Here is an 18782-nt window from a genome sequence, read left to right as displayed (position 1 = left end):
GCTGCAGTTGAGGCAGTGAGGTGTTCGCTCAGTTGTTCTCCTGTATTTGTGTCTTTAAATCTGAGTATCATTTCAACTGAAAATGGCATTCTGACACCAGCTCAGTGATGTCATGTCAGACCAATAGTGTTAGTACTGAATATTTTACTGTAAAACTAGTCAATGCTGGTAGGCCTGTATGAGTCTTTTGCGTGCTGAAATACAGCTTGTCCATGGGCTTAGCCACCCTCCTCACCTGGTGGGGTGAGTGATGTCTTGTGCTCCATTATAGCTTGTGTATGCATTTGTTTTTAGCCCTCGTGGTAAGGTACTTTGCATTCCTTGTGTCTGGAATTAAACTGTATTTCTTCCAGTAAGCTCTCTGGTGAAATAATTGTTATCTCTTGGGGGAAGGGAAAGGAATCATTCTGTCCTAGGGATGATGTTAAAATCTTTATCCCTTGAACAATAGAAAGGCTGTAACTAAAAATGACAGACCCTCTCAGCTGTAAAGTTATCGTGTCCTTTCATTTTTATCCTGTGCTAATGAAATCCTCTGCTAATTGCTGTAGGACCTGCTCGTGTTGCCTTTCCCCCCACCTGTCCTGCTGCCAGGGCTCCAGCAATCTGCTGCCAAAGTTAGCTTGTGTCTTACTAGTGCTTTAATTAACCAGAGTGTTCAGTTCAGCACTGTGAAGAAACAGTAATGTTTATTCTGGATTCCTGACCTTTTTTATAATCCCGACCTCTGCTCTAGTGCCCATGCTCTGAAGTGTGTGGTGTCAGTGGGACATGGGATGCCATGCATCCCAGGGTCTTAATTTATGAGAATCAACAACTATTCTGGACACTAGACTATTTTTGTGGATGTTTTTTTTCTGAAACTTAAAACTCTTTTTGTCAGCATCATGGCACCTGTACAAAGCTTCTGGTAACATCAGTGGCCTCAGGCAGCATGTATGTCACAGGGCTCTGTGGTACAGTTTCAGGATGGAACTTCAGCTTGGGCTTCTGGCCTCTTTTCTGGCCTATTTCCAGTGGTGAAGGAGTTATCTTCCTTCTTAATCTAAAAGATGTGTGCGTGTGGGACTGTACACTGAAATAAGCCTTTTTTGTTCCCTGTCTCTTGTTGCAGATGAAGCTGCCAGTGTTATCCAGTTTGGTAAATCAGCCAAGCGATCACCTGAGTCCACTCAAATCGGGCAGTATGGGAACGGCTTGAAATCGTAGGTACAACAAGAGCCAGCCTCCTGAGGCTGGGGAGGTCATAGTCCAGGTGATCGATGTACTTTTTGCTCAGAGGTGTATAGCTTTTTTTCCAGAAAAAAAAAAGCAGATGAACTCTTAAGATCCCCTGGTTTGGTAGACAGGAGCTCTGTCAACATCTGCTGTGGTCTTCCAGGGGCCATCATCTGTACAGCTGATAACATTGGTTTGGCACTACGTTTGCATAAGGCAGAGGGTGCAGGTCAGAGCTCGGGGAAAATAATGGAAGAGCTGGAAACAAAATGGTAATCTCCCTGTGACAGTCAGGTAGTAAAATTAGAGCAAAATAGTGCTGCAGCCTTTCAACAGGAAAGTTGTCTGGTACAAGACAGATGGACTTAAACATTTTCTTTTTGTTCTTAAACCAAACAAATGCAGGGAGAAGGGGAATGATGGAAGCAATGAGAGAAGGAGTGGGATTAGGTGCAGAGGAGTGCAAGGAAGGGACTCTTAGCGGTTGGAGTGGATTTGCTAGGAAATAGGAAGAAGTTTGCTGTGTCTTTGGAAAAGTTACAGGGCTTTGTGGCTTACTCTGACTGTTCTGCTTTGTGCTCACCCATGTGGCTTGATTATATGCATCTTACTGGGCCATCAGTGGGACTCTATAACCTGGGGGAAGAAAATCCAGAATTAGGGGATCTTTACACACTGTGAGTTCAGCTACAATGCAGGACAGATCCCAGATCCTGACTGTGTGCTTCCAGGACAGATCTCTGTCCTTTCTTAACCTTGAGCAAGAGATGTACTGTATTACAGCTGAGAAATGCTGCCTGAAGACCCAGCATGCGAAAGGTAGGCTATGGTATCGCTGTGGTATGGAGTTAAGCCAGTCTGAAGAGAAATGCTGACATAATACTAATACTTCTTTCAGTGCAATGTTAATTGTTATCTGTTAAGGTGTTTTGGATGAGTTTGGTAACAGGATAACTTGGTAGACAAGACAGAGAAGATGCAAACACTGTTTGGGATAGGAGAGTGGGGAGGAAGAGGGGACTGTCCCTTTTTGTGACAACAAGCTGCTAAGCTGCCTTAACTGAAGTGTCAGTGAGGCTTTAGTTAGGTTAGGAAATGAATTTTCAGTCTCCAGACTGCTGCAGTTGATTCCAGGTACAGTGAAATGAGGAGTGCCCTTGCTTTCTCACTGACATTTCTGCTCAGGGATTTGAACGTTATTGTCACATCTCACCTCAGTTGTCTTTTAAAATTTTTTAAAAATTTTTGTTTAAGCTTTCTACATAGTATGAGTCTGGAATGCCATGCTGTATTTCTGCACCTTTTAATTGTGACTGGTGTTAAATGTTTTGAAACACTATGAAAATGCCCAGATTGATATGCTCTCTGAAAGGAATGAGATGTTTAGAGAGAGATGGTATTGCTGTTTCAACCCTTCTGTCTAACCTGGTTTTACCATCTCATAACTGAGCATAATTGGAAGAAAGCTGGGTAATGTGGTCTGCATTCTGAACAGTGTGGTACATCAGGTGTAACACACAGTCTGACCTCTGTCTACAGGGGCTCCATGCGGATTGGGAAGGATTTTATCCTGTTCACAAGGAAAGATAACACCATGACTTGTCTGCTCTTGTCACGGACGTTCCATGAAGAAGAAGGCATCGATGAGGTTTGCATGTGCTTGTTGTAATGAACTAATATAGTGAATGCTGCTTCATCTGAACCTGCCCAGCTCTCACAGAAGAGTCTGTATCAGGGCTGGTTGCTACTCTCGTCATACCAGTGTATGGTTTTCTTTTGGCAATACGCTTGTAGGGCTTCTGCAAAGTCAACAAAATTTTTTTCCTTTTGGTTTTAATTTCTAATTGAGAAGTCTCCCCAGAGCAGAGCAAGTTTGAAGGGCTTGTTTCAGTCACTTAAAGGTTTGCTTATGCTCAGTTCAGGACATGCCCAGACATCCTGTGTTTTCCTTTTCCCACAGAATTTGAGTTTGAGATGTATTTAATTTTACTGCTCTGATTTTATTTGTGATAGAGAATTAAGGTGTTTGAAGTTGCTACCCACAGGTCATTAACTGCAGGTGTGTCTCTTCTTTCAGATATTTTTGATTTTTAATAAGAAGTCAGTGTAGTTCTACCTATGAAAAACTTGGATATTTTAATAGATAACTCAGCCATTGTTGTTCCAGGCAAGGTTGATAATGAAAAGTTTTTAATTTGCACTGGGGTGGTATCTCAGAAAGCATCTTCCACCATGAGGGAGGGATTGAAGGGACTGCAGAGAAGCTGGGGAGAGGCAGTGCATGCTGGTAGCCAGCCCATGACTGAAGCAGGTTGGGAACAGTAAAGTAATTCTAATTCCCACAGCAGCTCTGGCTACTTTTTTGGCTTGACCACAGTTCTGGAATGGGATTTGTGTCTTTGATGTGCAGCTGCAGTTTATAATTCTATCTGTATTTTTGCTCTAAATGACAGAAAGCACCTTGCTAGCATCCTATAAAAACAATAAAGACTGAGATCAGGATAAATATGAGTGAAGGATATCTGAGTTCAAGAGAGAAATTAAGCCAGAGTGGTTTTTTTAGTATTATGAAAGTTGCTACATAGGAGGGGGAAAAAAGCCATTGAGTATGTGAGTAGCCAGTACCGTACATGTGACTTGGGAATGGTTCAGTCTGAGACAGGTATTGAAAGAAGGCAACTCAGAGGCTGGCAAAGAGGGTCTTTGAGTATTTGACAGACATGCAAACTACTGAAAAGTTGGAAAGGACTCTCATGGTTACTTAAGGGGCTGTCAGGAGGGGTAAGTCACTGGACCGTGACCCGCAGGAGGGGCTGACTGGAGTGGGAGAACCAGAGTCACTCTCAGTACAATGGGATTTGCAGGTCATCGTTCCCCTGCCCACCTGGAATGCACGGAGCTGTGAACCCATGACGGACAACATGGAGAAATTTGCTATTGAGACGGAGCTCATTTACAAGTATTCCCCTTTCAAATCAGAACGGGAAGTGATGGACCAGTTCAATAAGATACGTGGTGAGAAAGGTACATGTGCAGGATGGTGCAGGTCACGGGTGAGGTATTTGGGGTTTGGCTGGGATTCACCTGGTCAACTCGTTACTTGTTCAGGCACCCTGGTGATCATCTTTAACCTCAAACTAATGGATAATGGAGAGCCAGAGCTGGATGTGACTTCTGACCCTCAAGATATTCAGATGGCAGAAACACCCCGAGAGGGAACGTAAGTGTGACTGGTGTAACAGGCCCTGATCAAATTTGGTGTAGGGTTTGGCTGTATACTATGTGCATGGGGTTTTTTTTAAGCTTCTGTTTCTATAGTGAATTAGAGAATTTAGAAGATCTGTAGTTTGTTCTTTAGTTTGGGGTTCACGTGTGTGTCAGCCCATGGGTGCTGTGGCTGTGTTTGGGGTGAACGCCTGCGCTGGCTGGTCTCAGCTTAGCCAAAGCAGCAGACTTAGTGTCCTTTAGGCACCATAAAAAACGGAGCCCTGAGCTGTATGTTTCATGTTCTACACCTGTCAAACATGTTTTCATCAGCATGAGAGCTGGTTGTGAGTCAGTGCTGGTCCCAAACTGCTGTTCAGTTTTGTGATTTTGTTGCAAAACATGAGATGCTGTGCAGGTCAGCCTCTGTGGGCAGGTGGTACGGGAGGCAAATGGGGTGTATCATCACATCTGTCAGGGAGCAGGGGGCACTCCTCCCTGCAGAGGGGCAAGAAGGATGTGCTTGGAGGGCAGCTGGAGGAGCAGAGGGCCCTGTTTAGAGAGAGCTGAGTGTTTGCCGAGTTGATTATCTGTACCCTGAAAAGGAAAAACTGAGCTGAAATGAGCCAAATGCTTGATTAAATCCCAGAGCTCCATAGGCGCGCTTAGCAAGCTTTACTTTTCTGATGAGATTACATGCTTCTTCCCTTCAGTGCTTGAATTTTCCATAGAAAATTTCAGACCCTGTAAAGCAGCTCTATCTATGTATTAGAGTGATGATACTGAGCAAATTCCTTGGGGCTCTCCAAGGGATCTCAGCATCTTTAATGCCTGTTTGTAAGGCAGGCATGATTGCCACTGATCACTGCCTCTTCCTTCTGATGTTGTGGTACCATGTCTGTGTGAGTAGTGCAGGTTCTGTGGCAGTGTACTGCTGACTTACTGAAGGGTAAAAAAGCTCTGGTAGGTGGGCACACTTTTAGTGTTAAATAGTCCAGTTTATAGCTTTGACCATTATTATCCAGATGTATTCAAGCGCCCTCTTCAGGCTGCAGTAACATGTGTATCAGTGTCCTGTAGCAGTAGTTACGATGTAAGCTCAACAGAGATTCTGGAGAAGACATAAGTAGAAAAAAAATTAAAGAAAAGCCTTGCTTAATGTAGCTTCATGGTAATTAAAATTGACAGACCTTTTCTTTCACCTGTCTGTTTTGCTGAGGGTATTTTTTGGGCATCTTCTGAAGTAGACGGCTCTCTTGCAGCAAGCCGGAGCGCCGCTCCTTCCGTGCCTATGCTGCTGTGCTTTATATTGATCCCAGGATGAGGATCTTCATTAACGGACACAAAGTACAAACCAAACGACTTTCGTGCTGCCTCTACAAGCCAAGGTAAGGTTGGATCCAAGACCTGTGGATGTGGGACCAATTGGAATTAGAGAAAAGGTGAAGTGTTTTGCTCTCCAGGTGTATCCTGCATAATTCCATTCCTAACTCTAACCCTAAAGCCACAGAAGCATAACAGAATGGCATGTGGTGTTGACATCGTGGGAAAATAGATACATAGTGGAAAATCTAATGCCTTTGAAAATTGTGTGAGTCATTGGTGCAATTTGGCTCCCTTTTAGAGCAAACAAAGAAATTAAGAACCTGGTTGTATGGAATGCCATATTCATACAAAACTGTTGGGTAACTGTGTTGGTTTTTTTGAGCAGAAGAAGGAAATACATATGGTGGGTGGTAGGATTATTTCCAAAAAGAAACTAGACTGAGCGCTTTCAAACAGTTGCTTTTATATGTAGCTAGTCTAGGTTATAGAGATTGAGAAAAAGCTTTCCCTATATTCCTTTTAAATTTCCTTAAACAAAAAATGTGATGGTGAGCTGGGATGTGCTGTCAGTTGGCTGAACAGAGACTGAAAAAAGGTTACCGGGCTGGGAGGGGAAAGGGAAACTGGTATTTAAGTCTGCCTGAGGCAGACTCTCTGGGAGCACGCAGTCTGCATTCTAGATACCCTGGCATAATTTATTTGAATAAAATAGTAGTAATTTTGTAGACTATTTGTGGATTTTTTAGTATAGCATTTTGGGCTCACTCTCAACCTACCAGGCGCTGTTAGCAACCGCAGGCCAGTGGCATGCCACTGATAGTGCCTGAAGAGCCTGGCTGGTTTTTAACTTAGGCTTCCTCAGCTCCTTACATGAGACTGTGTGAAATGGTATCAGAAACCTGTCCAAAATAATGGAACATTACACCCACTGCTTCTCATGCCTGCCAGGCCAATTGTTTCCCTGCGGAAGGCAGGGAACTTGCCACTGTAAATCCTGATTTACTGGGTAGAGAATCTCTGGATTTCTAGATTTTTGACTGTGTTTTATCTACATATGAGGGCCTTGTGCTGCTTTCTCTTGTGCTGCAGTCCAGCAAAAGTACTAGGGAGAGAAACCAGAGAGGGACACAGGTTTTTATCTCATCAGAGACAAGCTTTTTGCAAGAGTCATAGACAGGATGCCATCACTGTGGGTGATGCTGCCAGCATCATGACAATATTAGGTGTTCCAGGTCACCCCAGATGTTCATCTACCTCAGTGTCTTCTTTTTCAAGTGGTCAGTAGTCTATTCTAAGGAGCCCCAAGCTGATGGATTAGTGCTGGTGGCAGGTGTATCTCACAGATCTGCTTGTGCCACATCTGAGCAGATTTCTGTAGATCTGCTTATGGTGCTAGGCCAGTAGAAATTCCCCAAAGACATTTACATTTAAAATCCCCATTCCTGCAACAGAGCAGTAAAGACTGTGCAACGCCTTCCTGTAGAGCACAGTGTAAATCTTCTCAGACTTACGGCAATTACTGTGGCCTTACTGAGCCTCTCTGGAGAATGTCTGGACTGCTCCCTTCTGGCTGGACTTCCTGATGCCAGTTTTGGGCTCCAGAAGTTGCGTGGCCATCAGGAAAAGCCATCAAAGCCTTCGCTGTGGGCTCTGAGAGCCAATACAGCTTTTGGGGTAGATGCCACACTGTGCCCTGGGCAGATTGAGGAAACTCAGTCTTTTTCCTGAGAAGAGCTCAAATCTGCCCTGGGTGGCTCTTTCCAAAGGGAAAACCAGTAAATCAGTCCATTCTGAGAATGGAGTTACTCTGCTTTTAGGTGTGGGGTTTTTTTACATTTTTCTCCCTGAACATGCTGGAAAGGGTTGCTTATGCCCTGGCTTTCCCTTTAGAGCTGGAGCCAGAGCTCACCATCCCCATTTAGCTACTAGGCTTTGAGTGCTCTGCAGGTTAATACTGGGTTAATCCCTTGCACTTGTACAGGCACTCCTTTGTGTGTGAGTGCACAGGGGAAGGTACCTCCATTATGGTGCTCCTTTGAGATCAGCTGATGCAGCAGTGATGCTCAGCTCTTTAGCACAGCTGTGTTTCTGGCCCAGTAGCCCAGGCCAGGTAAGTGTTGAACCTTCCTGGTCAAGCAAAGGGTGGGGAACAGACAGTGGAGGTGCTGCTGCCTTACAGCCTGAGTAGCTAGTGTGCTTGTGTGGGACATCTGAAGGGCTCTTTTCTTCTAAAGGGGGCTCCCTCCTCCTGTCAGTCAGGTTGCCTTCACCTCTGAAGGAAAAGCCTGTACAGTGGCTTGTCTGCAGGTTCCAGTGTTGATGTTAGTGAACAATGAATGGAAATCCACTGTGGATTTAGGATATGTAAGTGCCTTTACTGAAAAACAGGTTTTGCAGCCCTTGCAATGTTTTCCAGGGATAACAGTGTGTCTCCTGAGCAGGACACTTGTTTGCTGTTTGTCATCCACCCATGTTTCTATGGGAGAGGCTTCTCCTCACCTTTCTGGAGCTGATATCATCCTGATGGCAGGGGCGGGCTGGTTTTGTGCATATCCTTCACCAGTATTTGCGGTTCTGTTACCACATTTCCAGCTTACCCGGGAATGGCCTGTGTCTCCTGAAGGATTGCTTCCAGCCCTTCCCTTCCCCAGTACCTGTTGGAGCTTGTTTAGCCATATGGGCTGTGCAGGTAGAAATAGCGAGGCCATGTGCAAGGCATGTGCCTCCATGAGACACTCTGAGGCAGTTGGAATGAGTGTCTTGAAGCTCGTGATGGCTCACAGTGCCGTCATCTGGGATGCCCCACAGTTGCTACAGCAAAGGAGTGCTGTCCCTACGGTTCCCCCAAGTGTTACCCTGCCCCCTGAGCTGGGCATGGGGGGATAATTCAGCTTCACTCTGCTTCTCTTTTTTTTTTTTCCCCTTAGAAGTCAGGCAGATGTGGGTGAAGTAATGTGGTTCTACCAACATGTTGAAAGCAGCCTTGCTTTCAGAGTGTGCTGTCTCCTGGCCCCAATAGCTTTCATCAACCTTACATAGGTTAGAGATGGCACCACCAAAATCCTGACTCTTTAGCTCCTGACATGGTGAAATCACAGACTGTGATTTCTGGAAGTGTTAGCACCTGCCTGCTTTTACTCCAGGGAGGAAATCTTTAGAAATAGCAGAAAATGAGTTTAGCAAAATGTATTTCAGGGAACTGTGCTTGTGGTATTAATTTTGTAGATTTGGGAGCAAGGGATTCCTATTGGTGAGACTATTTCTGATGTCAGTACCAACATCCATGTGTGCTCACCTCCAGAAACAAACCTAAACAAAACTTTTCATCAGTACAAGGCTGCTTCTCATGAATCCTCACAGTTTATCTGCCATTTGGGGGGAATTTTGTCTCTCAGGATCTAAGTGTGATTCTAATCAGTTGGTCAGTCGAGTGTTACATCCCCATGTGTTTTTGCCTCTCTGTAAAAACAGCGTTTCTAGTGGCTTTTGCTTTAGCTAAATGCTGGAAAAGTTTATCCCATCCATTTGGGATGGGATTTTCCTCTTGATACATCCAAAACCTTGTGTCTTAAGGTGATCTGAGTTCCTGCAGGCTCCGCTTGTCCTAGGTGTCATCTTTCCTCATTATGTACTTGGAGGTGGTACGCACTCATGAGCTTCTACCTCACACACAATCTCTCACTCTGCAGCAGTCAGTGAATTTGGATCTGTATTTGGCATGCTAGGATACAGGGAAGGTGAAACAAGCCACTCCATCTCCAGCACTATTTACAACGTTGTGAGTCAGATATGGTAATACTGTCCCTGCCTGGCTTCGTGGGGTCCCACATGCCCCCACAGAAGCACGGGTGGGTTCAGTATTACAGTCTGTACCAAAGAGTCAAGCAGGGCATTTGCATGCGTTCCGGCAGGAGCATTTATTGCTTCTAGACTGTCGAAGGTAGCAGAGGCAAATACGAACATGATCCCGAGGTTCAGAGTTTTGTCCAGGGGCAGGGAAAAGGCAGGACTAGGGAACAGGGACCAATGGAGAAGCTCTGGGGGAGTGACGAGGGGTAGAGGCTGACAGCCAACTGGGAAATCCAAACTGGGATAGATTAACTTAACAGAACAAGCATCCTGGGAGAAGCCCCTTTGGCCACCCTAGCACAAGGTGGCTTCTGTGGTACTAGGGACCCATCTTACCGAGAACTCTCTGTCCCTTGTAATGTACGTCCACCGGCCACCACAACTCCTCCTTTCTGTATCAAACAAAAAGGCCTCCCCTAGGGATCCCAAAACCCAACGTCCCAAACAACTAAACATACACGAAACAACAATGATCAGAAGCACCCACAACCCAATGCCTCAACAAGTCCTTAAGTCTTTTAGAGGATTTTTCTCTCTGGATGCTGGAATGGATGCTCTCAAGGGCAGAGGTGAGGTTGAAGCAGCACAGTTCTCTGCCCCAAAGGGGCTGCAGCACAGTCCAAACATTCACTGTTGGTGGCACCAGGAGCATCCAGAGGGCAGCAGGGTGATAGGTGTTGGGGGCTGGGCATCATGGTGGTGAATGTGGGCACAGGCTCTGGCAGTTGATTCTGTTGGGGTTTCAAACAAAGCTTTGCAATTTCAAATGGGGGGGCCTTTCCCATCCCCCCTTCTCTTACTTCAAGGTCTGGGGGGAGGGAAATGGTATAACCAGTAGTAAATAAAGAGAGGGGTGCAAGTTAACAGAAAACGTCTCAATAAAAGTATTGGGGAGTGTGGTTGTGGGAAAGACAAGGCAGAGGGGTGGTAGTAGGGAATATTAACTGCTGGGAAAGCAACAGAAGGGGTAAGATCTGGGGAGACACCACAGGTATCTTGACTTATCCGTTTGAAGTCATGTTTGCAGTTCTGGTTATGGGACGGTGTGTCTGTTTCTATGGTGGACATGGGTGCTGTTTTGAGTCATCTCCGTTTCCAACCAGTGGTGGTCTGGTCTTTTGACTGCACCCTGTTCATCCTGGTGTGTGTTGTGTCCACAGGAACGGTGTTTGCTGGGCTGGTGCAGGGCTTGTTTTTCTCTGGCAGTTTCCAGGTATAATCTGTGGTCCTTGGTTTCTTCACTCTAGTTTTTGGTCTTTACACTCAGCATCAGAATGTGAGAAGTCACTGTTCTGTTTCTTTGACTGTTGTTCTGCATGCTCCAGCTGCACGTGCGAGCTGGTCAGGTTGACTGCTTCACTGCTTCCCTTACGATGTTTTCGCAGCTCTGGGAATAGTCTTGAGTCCTACAGCTTGGCTCCTGCTACCCCCCCTCTTGTTCTGCTTCTCATGCAGCACAGGGGTGGAATTTGCTGGCAGAGCTGGGGCTGAGGTGAAAGGCACCATGCGGGCGGGGTTTTCGCAGCTGGGGGAGCAGAGCGGCAGCTGTGGCGACTTGGCAGCCTCAGGGCATTCGCAGAGCAGCGGCGGCAGTGGACGGAAGGCGTGGCTCCACAGTGCCGTGGCAGTGAAGGAGCGGCCGGGGTGAGCTGGGGCAGAGCCTTCTCGCAGGAGCAGCCTCCAGCCCGCTGCCACAGCGGGGGGAGCTAAGTCTTCTAGGTTGAAAACGACAACAAACTGTCCTTTCAACTCTTGCGCCACGTGGGCGGCTAGGGGGAGCCGCTGCAAGCGGCTGCGCGGGGCTCGGTCCTGGGTTAGCAGCGTGGCTGGCTTGGGCGGGCCCGGTGGCAGTGGTGACGGGGGGGTGGGGGGGGGGGGGGGAAGCGGCTCGGCCCACGTCCTGTCTAAGCTGCCGCGCAGGAAGGGAAGTGGCGCCGGTCAGAAGACCGAAGGGGTCGGTCGGCAGCCTTTGGTCTGGGCTGAGCACGCAGCGCGCTGCTCACTGCCCCAGAGCTCCTTGGGGGGGACGGCGACCGCCGCCCCCTCTGCTGCGGCGCTGCCGGGGAAACCGAGGGCAGCGGAATCAGGCACCTCTAGCATTTGCCACAGCTGCCGCTGCTTTTTCAGTCTTTGTTCGGAGGGCACTAGATCCCCTCTGTTTCTAGCATTGTCAGGCTGTCTCAAGCCTTCCAGGGAGTCCCCATATAACGCAGTTCTGTGCTCGCTGCACGAGCTCTGGCGTGCCCTCGATCAGAGAGAGTCCAGCTGCATTACTTCTGTGCGTCGCAGAAGCGACCTCGGCATCAGGATAGGCGCTGGCTGGGCGCACTCGCTGGCTTCTTTGCAAAGGAGACACGGCAGGAGCCGATGATACAGGCTCACGTTAGTTCGGAGATAAAGGAAGAGAGAGTGGGTTCTTCTGGTCTGGCTTCCAACAGGTTTATTGTCAGAAGTTTAGCAACCAGAACACGGCAACGATCTTAATCCTAATAGCCCCGGGAGCCTTTTCCCTCAGTTTTATAGGGGGTTTGAAAACCGCGGGAAAAGGGGAAAACAACCAATGAGTTACAAGCAAGGGGGAGGACACAATTCAACAAGAACCAATGGGGGAAACCGAGAGGCGGGAGATACAACAAAGAACCAACGAACAACCGAGTAAGAGAGAATTTTCTGAGCCGCCCATCGACCCACCCTCTGAGTCTGTGTCTTGGGGAAACTCAATCCACGGGAGGGCCCAGGGTTGATCGGCATCTCGCTGCCCCAGCCCAGCAGTGGGCTGGGACATAACAACACCCGTATGCCGCTTTTTCAGCTTGAGGCTTCTCAAGCCAGGAACCCGCCAGGATCATGGCACTGGGGGGGCACCACGGACTCTGTGGGAGAGTCATTGCCGCTTCGTTCACGGCTTCTGCTGGGGCTACTGGGGCCCGAAGCCAGGTCGGCTGGGGCACAGAGCTGACGCTCAGGGGCAGGCTGAGCCCGGCAGGAGCGGCTGTTCCAGCACAGGGCTCGTAGCAGGCAGGCGTGAACACTTTGCAATTTCCCCTCATGAGGCAGGTACAGGCGCTACATTCGTGCAGCAGCTTTCACAGCACCTTGCGCTCTAGCACACACATATGCAGCCCTCACTATGGCTGGGCAGTGAAGGGAGGGATACCAAGGCAGCACATGCAGAGGTGCTGCTGTCCCTGAGCGTCTCGAAGTCTCCCCAGGTGCTACCACCCCCACTCTCGGTCTCAGCCGCGTGGGAGCGCGAGGTGGGTTGGTTTTCATGGGCAGGGCCATCAATGGAGGGCACAGGGACACAGGAGGGAGAAGAGGCAGGATCTGCGGCTAGGAAGGGAGTCTCGGCAGAGGGGGAAGGGCCCCATGCAACACGTATCAATGCATGGGAGGGGCCAGGGACAGAAGAGGGACCGCATGCAGGCGAAAAGCCCACCACAGCTTCCACGTACCGTTCGCCATTTTATTTGAGGGGAATGGAAGTGGGAGAATTAAAAATAAAGGTAGCAGCTGGGTTTGCGGGATTGATTCTGCTGCCACCATGATCTTGTGGCAAATGTTAAGTAGAGAAAACCAGGGAGGTGGGTACAGGGAAGAGGTTTGGGGTAGGACCCGGAGTGGCCTGGCCAGCACCACCATAGGCAGGGAACAAAGGAGATCAGGAGAGAGCAGGCAGATGATAGCGGACCTGTGCACTCTGGCAGAATCCGTTTCCCGGTTTCCCTTGAAGCAGGGCAGAGGGATCAGGGATGTAGGGAGAGGGAAGCGGTAAAGGGTTTTTTAAACTGAGGTTAACATTTCCCAACCGTTTTACAAGACAATCAATAGCTTTTGCTAGCTTGTAAAGGAAATAACCTTTTCCAGACATAAACAACCATCTCACAAAGCATTTTAAATACTCAACTAACCACTGCTTAAACAACCACTGAACAAAATGTTTTAAACCTTCCTTTGTATAACAAAAATTCTCACGAACAAGGACTCTTAGAACTGGGAGAAAGGCTTCCCACAGGAGATGAGACAACTCTGCCCCGTCTCCCTCTCTTCCCAACCCTCAAGATAAAAGGAAATTAACAAAAAAGGATACAAAAGTGACCCATATTACCTTAGAGGGTCAAATAAAAGTCTCGAGGGTGGTCCACCGACTTTAGACCAGTCTTCTCTTTCCCTAGAAGGTTGTTGGTCTCCCTTCCAAGACCCCTGATAGAACTCAGAGGTTTCTTTGGGGGAAATGGCTGCTCGAAAGGCGACTTTATTCCAGCAGCGAAGTTGTGCTGGAGACACTCTCGGGGACAGTCCGAGGCCATCCACGTTCAGGCACCATTTAATACTGTCTCTCTCCGGCTCTGTGGGGTCCCGCGTGCCCCCACAGAAGCATGGGTGGGTTCAGTATTACAGTCTGTACCAAAGAGTCAAGCAGGGCATTTGCGTGCGTTCCAGCAGGAGCATTTATTGCTTCTACACTGTCAAAGGCAGCAGAGGCAAATACAAACATGATCCTGAGGTTCACAGTTTTGTCTGGGGGTGGAGAAAAGGCAGGACTAGGGAACAGGGACCAATGGAGAAGCTCTGGGGGAGTGACGAGGGGTAGAGGCTGACAGCCAACTGGGATAGATTAACTTAACAGAACAAGCATCCTGGGAGAAGCCCCTTTGGCCACCCTAGCACAAGGTGGCTTCTGTGGTACTAGGGACCCATCTTACCGAGAACTCTCTGTCCCTTGTAATGTACGTCCACCGGCCACCACAACATGGAGCACACAGAAGTGTCGTGAAACTTGAAGTTCTGGTCAAATTGTTGCTCTGCTTTGAGCTAGCCCTGTGTGAGATGGACCTATCATACTGCACCTGTAGACAGCTGTTCACAGGAAAGGTTATTTAGCTGTGGTGGGAGTGTTTTGAGAAGCTTTCCATATATATTCACTCCTCTTTTCCACTTCTGAAGAAATTATTTCTCTAAGTCTTGAGATTTGCTCCAAGAATATGGATATACTTCATCCCCACTGGTTAATGCAGAAGAAGAGAGGATATTGTGGTTGCAGCTACTACTAAAACACCTCTGACTTAAAAAGATTTTGCCTAGCTTCATCCAAAAATGTCCAGTTCATGATACGTAAACTTCCTCCATTTACTGAATCTGTTGGGAGGAGTAGAGTAGCACATGGGGACCTTGTTCTCTCATGGAGTGATGAAATTTTACTGCTGAGTTTGCTGATTAATAAATTTTGATCATCACAGGATGTACAAATACACTTCAAACCGTTTCAAGACCCGTGCAGAGCAAGAGGTGAAGAAAGCAGAGCACATGGCAAGGATAGGTGAGTCCTCAGGGTATGCATGTGCCTTCATTCAGCTATTGCTAAGGGGAGGACCAAACCCTTGCTGGGTGTGACCTGGGATTGCTTGCCTCTAGGTTCATGGATTGCTCAGGAACTGAATTATTGCAGCAACTACAGATGACACGGACTTACTTCCATGCAATGGAAGGAATGTACATTGTTCCCAGAGATCATTTCATCTGAGTAGCAGATGTACAGGATAACCCTTGGAGTCCCAGCAGTTTGCCCTCATTCCGGCAGAAGCCTGGCTGAGCCCTGTCACCCTGCAGTTTTTCTCTCACCTTTAACATATCATGAGCTTTTGGTTGTGTTCTGTGCCTTTCCTGTTAAGGCAGCTAAAAAAATAGGTTTTTATTCTGTCACTTAATGTAAAGGGATTGGTCTGGGTGTACCAGGGAGCCCTGGTTTGTTTGGTTTTAACCCTTCCAGGCATACCTTTTGCCCATCTAATCTTCCTTTTCTGTTAAATCCTGTAATCCTTAGGGAAAAATCAGTTTGTCATTATTGGATATGCAGCGTATAGAAATCACACAAGCATATAAATATAGCATTAAACTGTATTATAACTGTATTAAATCTCCAGAAATTTAATATACAAAGCAGTGTCCCTCCCTAACCCTTGATGGAAGAATGCTGTAGTGAAGGAAGAATCTTGGAAGTTGTAAGTCATCTATATGTGACCTGTATCTTCTGGTAGGTTTCATAAATCAACTACATAAATCACTTGGAGGCATGTGTCCTCTGTCCCTGTGTCGGAGCTGCTTTAGGCACGTCTGTGTATGGCTGCAGGTCAGATGCACAAGGGATGGTGCCACATTCAGCCTGTGCAGCATCACAGACAGCAGTGTGACTTTGACCCTGCCCCAAGGCAAAGCAGCAGAGTGAAATGGTGTGAATTGCCGTGTTCCCTGTTCCTCCTTTAGGAAGTACAGCCTGGTAAGATAGACTTGATAAGATGAAGCTTAAGCAGATTTTATTGTGTGCGTCAGTCCTCATAGGTGAATTTATTTTTAGATTGAGTCCTGTAGCCGGGGCAGGTCTTGAGCACACACTCCCATTGCTTTTCAATAAGGTGCAAAGAGCAGGATTTAGAGAGGCTTCTTCCCTAAAGCAGTCTATGAGGCTTTCACGACACTTAAAAGTGGAGTTTTAGCATCTGGCACTGAAAATTGGTGTCCATTGGTGTCCCAGCGCTGAGAACAGGTCCTGTTGGCACAAAAATGTCACCCATTTCCATCACCAAACCAGCCCAGTGCCTTTGGGTGTGCAGGGATCACTGAACCTGCAGTGTTCCCAGGTGGCCGAGAAGGCCAATGGCATCCTGGCCTGTGCTAGAAATAGTGTGGCCAGTAGGACCAGGGAACTGATTCTTCCCCCTGGCCTGGTACTCAGCACTGTTGAGGCCACACCTCAAGTACTGCATTCAGTTCTGGGCCCCTCATTTCAAGAAGGACATTGAGGTGTTAGAGTGAGTTCAGAGAAGGGCAACAGAGCTGGTGGAGGATCTGGAGTGCATGTCCTGTGAGGAGAGGCTGAGGGAGCTGTGGTGGTTTAGCTTAGAAAGGAGGCTCAGGTAAAACTACCTGAAAGGAGGCTGTAGCCAGGTGGGGGTAGGTCTCTGCTCCCAGGCAACTAGTCACAGGACAAGAAGACATAGTCTGAAGGTGCACCAGGAGAGGTTTAAGTTGGACATTAGGATGAATTTCTTCACAAAAGGGGTCGTTAGATATTGGAATGGACTGCCCAGGGAGGTGGTGGAGTCACCATCCCTGGAGGTGTTTAAGGAAGGACTGGATGTGGCACTTAGTGCCATGGTCAAGTTGATGTGGTGGTGTTGGTCACAGGTTGGACTCCATGATCTCAGAGGTCTTTTCCAACCTAATTGACTCTGTGAACTGTCCCAGTGCTTCCAGTGTGCAGGGATCGTCAAACCAACCCTTCAGGGAGCGCAGGGATCACTGAACTGGCCTGGTGCCTCTGGAGGAAAGAGGGTGTTGAGCAAAGGGCTTAGGAGACTCTGGTGAAAACTCCCAGCTGACCTCAGACTGTTACTGCAGGAGTGGGTCACATGGAGCCTCCGGGACTAAAACATGTTCAGGGCATTATCCTTGGTGGCATACATCTCATCACTTTGCTTGTAGGAAAATAGATTTAACCTGTAGCACCAAGCTTTCTTGTTCTCCTGCTGGTAGAAACAATTAATTTCTCATAGTGTCCAGCTCTCCAGAGGGATCCTCACCCAGGAATGATTTGCAGTTTGCTCTTTTAAAGCCAGGAGTACATTGTGAGAAATGGTGGGTCTCAGCTGAGCAAACAGCAGTTCCAGAATGCCAGAGATGCCTGCCTGCAAGGAATGTGTTGGAATCAGTCAGACTGAGGGATTGCTGAGTCTCTGGAAGTAGCTTATGAACTTGTGGAATCAAAACAGGATAACCAAAAAATAGCTGAGAGGGGGAAGATGTATGAGCAGCAGTGACTGTTAGTGACATGGCTTTGGCATGTCTAAAAAGAGCTATGACTCAGGAGTGAAGACGTACATATATTTAAGATGAGGAACAGCCACTTTTCATTCCCCAGGAGCTAACTTCCTGCTTCATGCGATAAGCTGTCATATGTAGATCCCTAATTGAGTGGGTGAACCTAGGAAAAAAGTATCATTCCTGGGCAAGGTGGCTGTGAAAGACCATCACCTTCTTTCTCTGTTCTTCTGAACCGAGACCGAGTACTGCACTGAGGCACCTTGGCATTGCCATTGCCTGGCTTCTGGAAATCCCCTTCCAAAGTTTGGAAAGCAAACAAATGGAAGAGGTGGGGAGTCATGCAGGTGTCCAGTACTGGAAGCTAACAGCTCTGTGCTGCTCTAGGTATTATTTCAGATTATTTTGGTGTGTTCAGTGACATGCTTGGCAGTGTCATGGGTACGCCATGCCTGTTGTCCCCTGGGAGGATGTGTATACGGGTTCCAGCTGCTGCGTGCTTGCTGTCCTGCCTAGGACATGCATCTTTATGCCTTGGGGCCTCAGCCCTGTAACTGAATCGGTCCCTTTCAGCCATCTCAGTTGTCACTGCATTAGTGGAGCAGGTTTGACCTGTGCCCTTCTGGGTTACCATTGTGTTCTTTCCACTAGTCACAAACATATTTAGCCCACCAGCAACTTCCCTACAAGCTCTGATTGAAGTGGACCAAGTGCTTTAATCAGCCTCCAGCCTCCTGTTGGTTTGATTTAGCCAGACTATCTCTTGATGATGGCTAGTCACACAGCACAGTCCTTGGTAAGCAGCTGTGAACTCCAGAGCATGCTGTTGTGGGAATGAGGTGAACAAAACTCCAATGGGACACAGCATAGAAAGAAAAAGGGATTTCTGTTGTAGTGGTCTAAGTGAACTGAGTCACTGATTTCCTTCCGGCTGGCAACTGAGTGCTGCTTTTTGGAGAGATGTTGGTAATGCCTAGGAGCAAATTGCAAGCCTGTCATCTTCTTGCTTACCTCATGCTATGTAAATCTTAGGCAAGGTCGCTCCTCCACTGGTGTGTTTCCTTGTTTTGGGTGTCTTACAGCAACAGTTTATCTCCCTGTGAGGACAGTGGGGAGGGAGGTGGCTTTTGGGTGTGCTGTAATCAGGCTGCTGCGCCCCCGGGTGTGGGAGCGCAAGCCTTGTTTGTCTTGGTGTGAGCAACACCATTCCTCAGCATGCATCCATTGTATTTCCAAATTACAGAATCACAGGATAACTTGGATTGGAAGGGACCTTATAACTCATTTTGTCTTAAGTCTCCCTGGAGTCTTCTCCAGGTAAACACCCCCAGCTCTCCCAGCCTGGTTCCAGAGCAGAGGGGCTCCAG

The 18782-nt window shown here is 47.7% G+C and overlaps 1 protein-coding gene across 9 annotated transcripts in view; it reads left to right on the top strand.

The window, feature by feature from the left end:
* MORC2 (MORC family CW-type zinc finger 2) overlaps window positions 1-18782 on the top strand; it is a 56102-nt gene that overhangs the window by 16683 nt on the left and 20637 nt on the right. For 5 of the 9 annotated variants that reach the window (XR_004243614.1, XM_032127617.1, XM_032127616.1 and 2 more), the window contains exons 5-10: window positions 1115-1205; window positions 2758-2866; window positions 4083-4242; window positions 4327-4438; window positions 5685-5810; window positions 14838-14917. Coding sequence is in view for 8 of the 9 variants with exons in the window: in XM_032127617.1 (XP_031983508.1) it covers window positions 1115-1205; window positions 2758-2866; window positions 4083-4242; window positions 4327-4438; window positions 5685-5810; window positions 14838-14917 (678 nt within the window). In the remaining variant the exon portion in view is untranslated. Of the gene's footprint in view, window positions 1-1114; window positions 1210-2757; window positions 2867-4082; window positions 4243-4326; window positions 4439-5684; window positions 5811-14837; window positions 14918-18782 lie in introns of those variants that run through there. The other 4 variants (XM_032127620.1, XM_032127619.1, XM_032127618.1 and 1 more) reach the window with 2 other exon arrangements.

The sequence above is a fragment of the Corvus moneduloides genome, chromosome 18 (genome assembly GCF_009650955.1).
Source record: "Corvus moneduloides isolate bCorMon1 chromosome 18, bCorMon1.pri, whole genome shotgun sequence".
NCBI lineage: Eukaryota > Metazoa > Chordata > Aves > Passeriformes > Corvidae > Corvus > Corvus moneduloides.
This window is presented reverse-complemented; position numbering and strand designations above follow the sequence as displayed.